Source organism: Penaeus monodon, chromosome 29 (assembly GCF_015228065.2).
Source record: "Penaeus monodon isolate SGIC_2016 chromosome 29, NSTDA_Pmon_1, whole genome shotgun sequence".
Classification (NCBI taxonomy): Eukaryota; Metazoa; Arthropoda; class Malacostraca; order Decapoda; family Penaeidae; genus Penaeus; species Penaeus monodon.
Window position 1 is genome coordinate 10,633,897 of NC_051414.1, and position 268 is coordinate 10,634,164.

General features: G+C 39.2%; 1 protein-coding gene across 1 annotated transcript in view; it reads right to left on the reverse strand.

Moving 5' to 3' along the window:
- The window catches only part of LOC119591730 (hematopoietic prostaglandin D synthase-like), a 34,851-nt gene continuing 34,583 nt past the window's right edge, over positions 1-268 (reverse strand). Inside the window, exon 5 of the mRNA XM_037940481.1 lies at positions 1-192. Within this exon, the coding sequence (XP_037796409.1) occupies positions 26-192 (167 nt within the window). The 3' untranslated portion in view covers positions 1-25. The remainder of the gene's footprint in view (positions 193-268) is intronic.

Here is a 268-nt window from a genome sequence, read left to right on the forward strand (position 1 = left end):
TCATGTAACTCAACTAATAAGAACTCTACATCGGTGTATCAGGACGTTCTTTGATCCATTTCTCAATCTGTGGAAGTTTTATCACTTTGTCAACAACGTTCTTCAGCCGAGGTACTGCCTCCAAAGAACTCTCATGATGTGTGCTGAGCTGACTAAGGTAACATGCAGCGAAGATGTCAACCCATGTCATCTGCCAAGAGAAAAAGAGAGACCTGCTCACTAAAAAATTTAGAATATAAAAAAGTTGACTGTAAACACTGACAAAAGA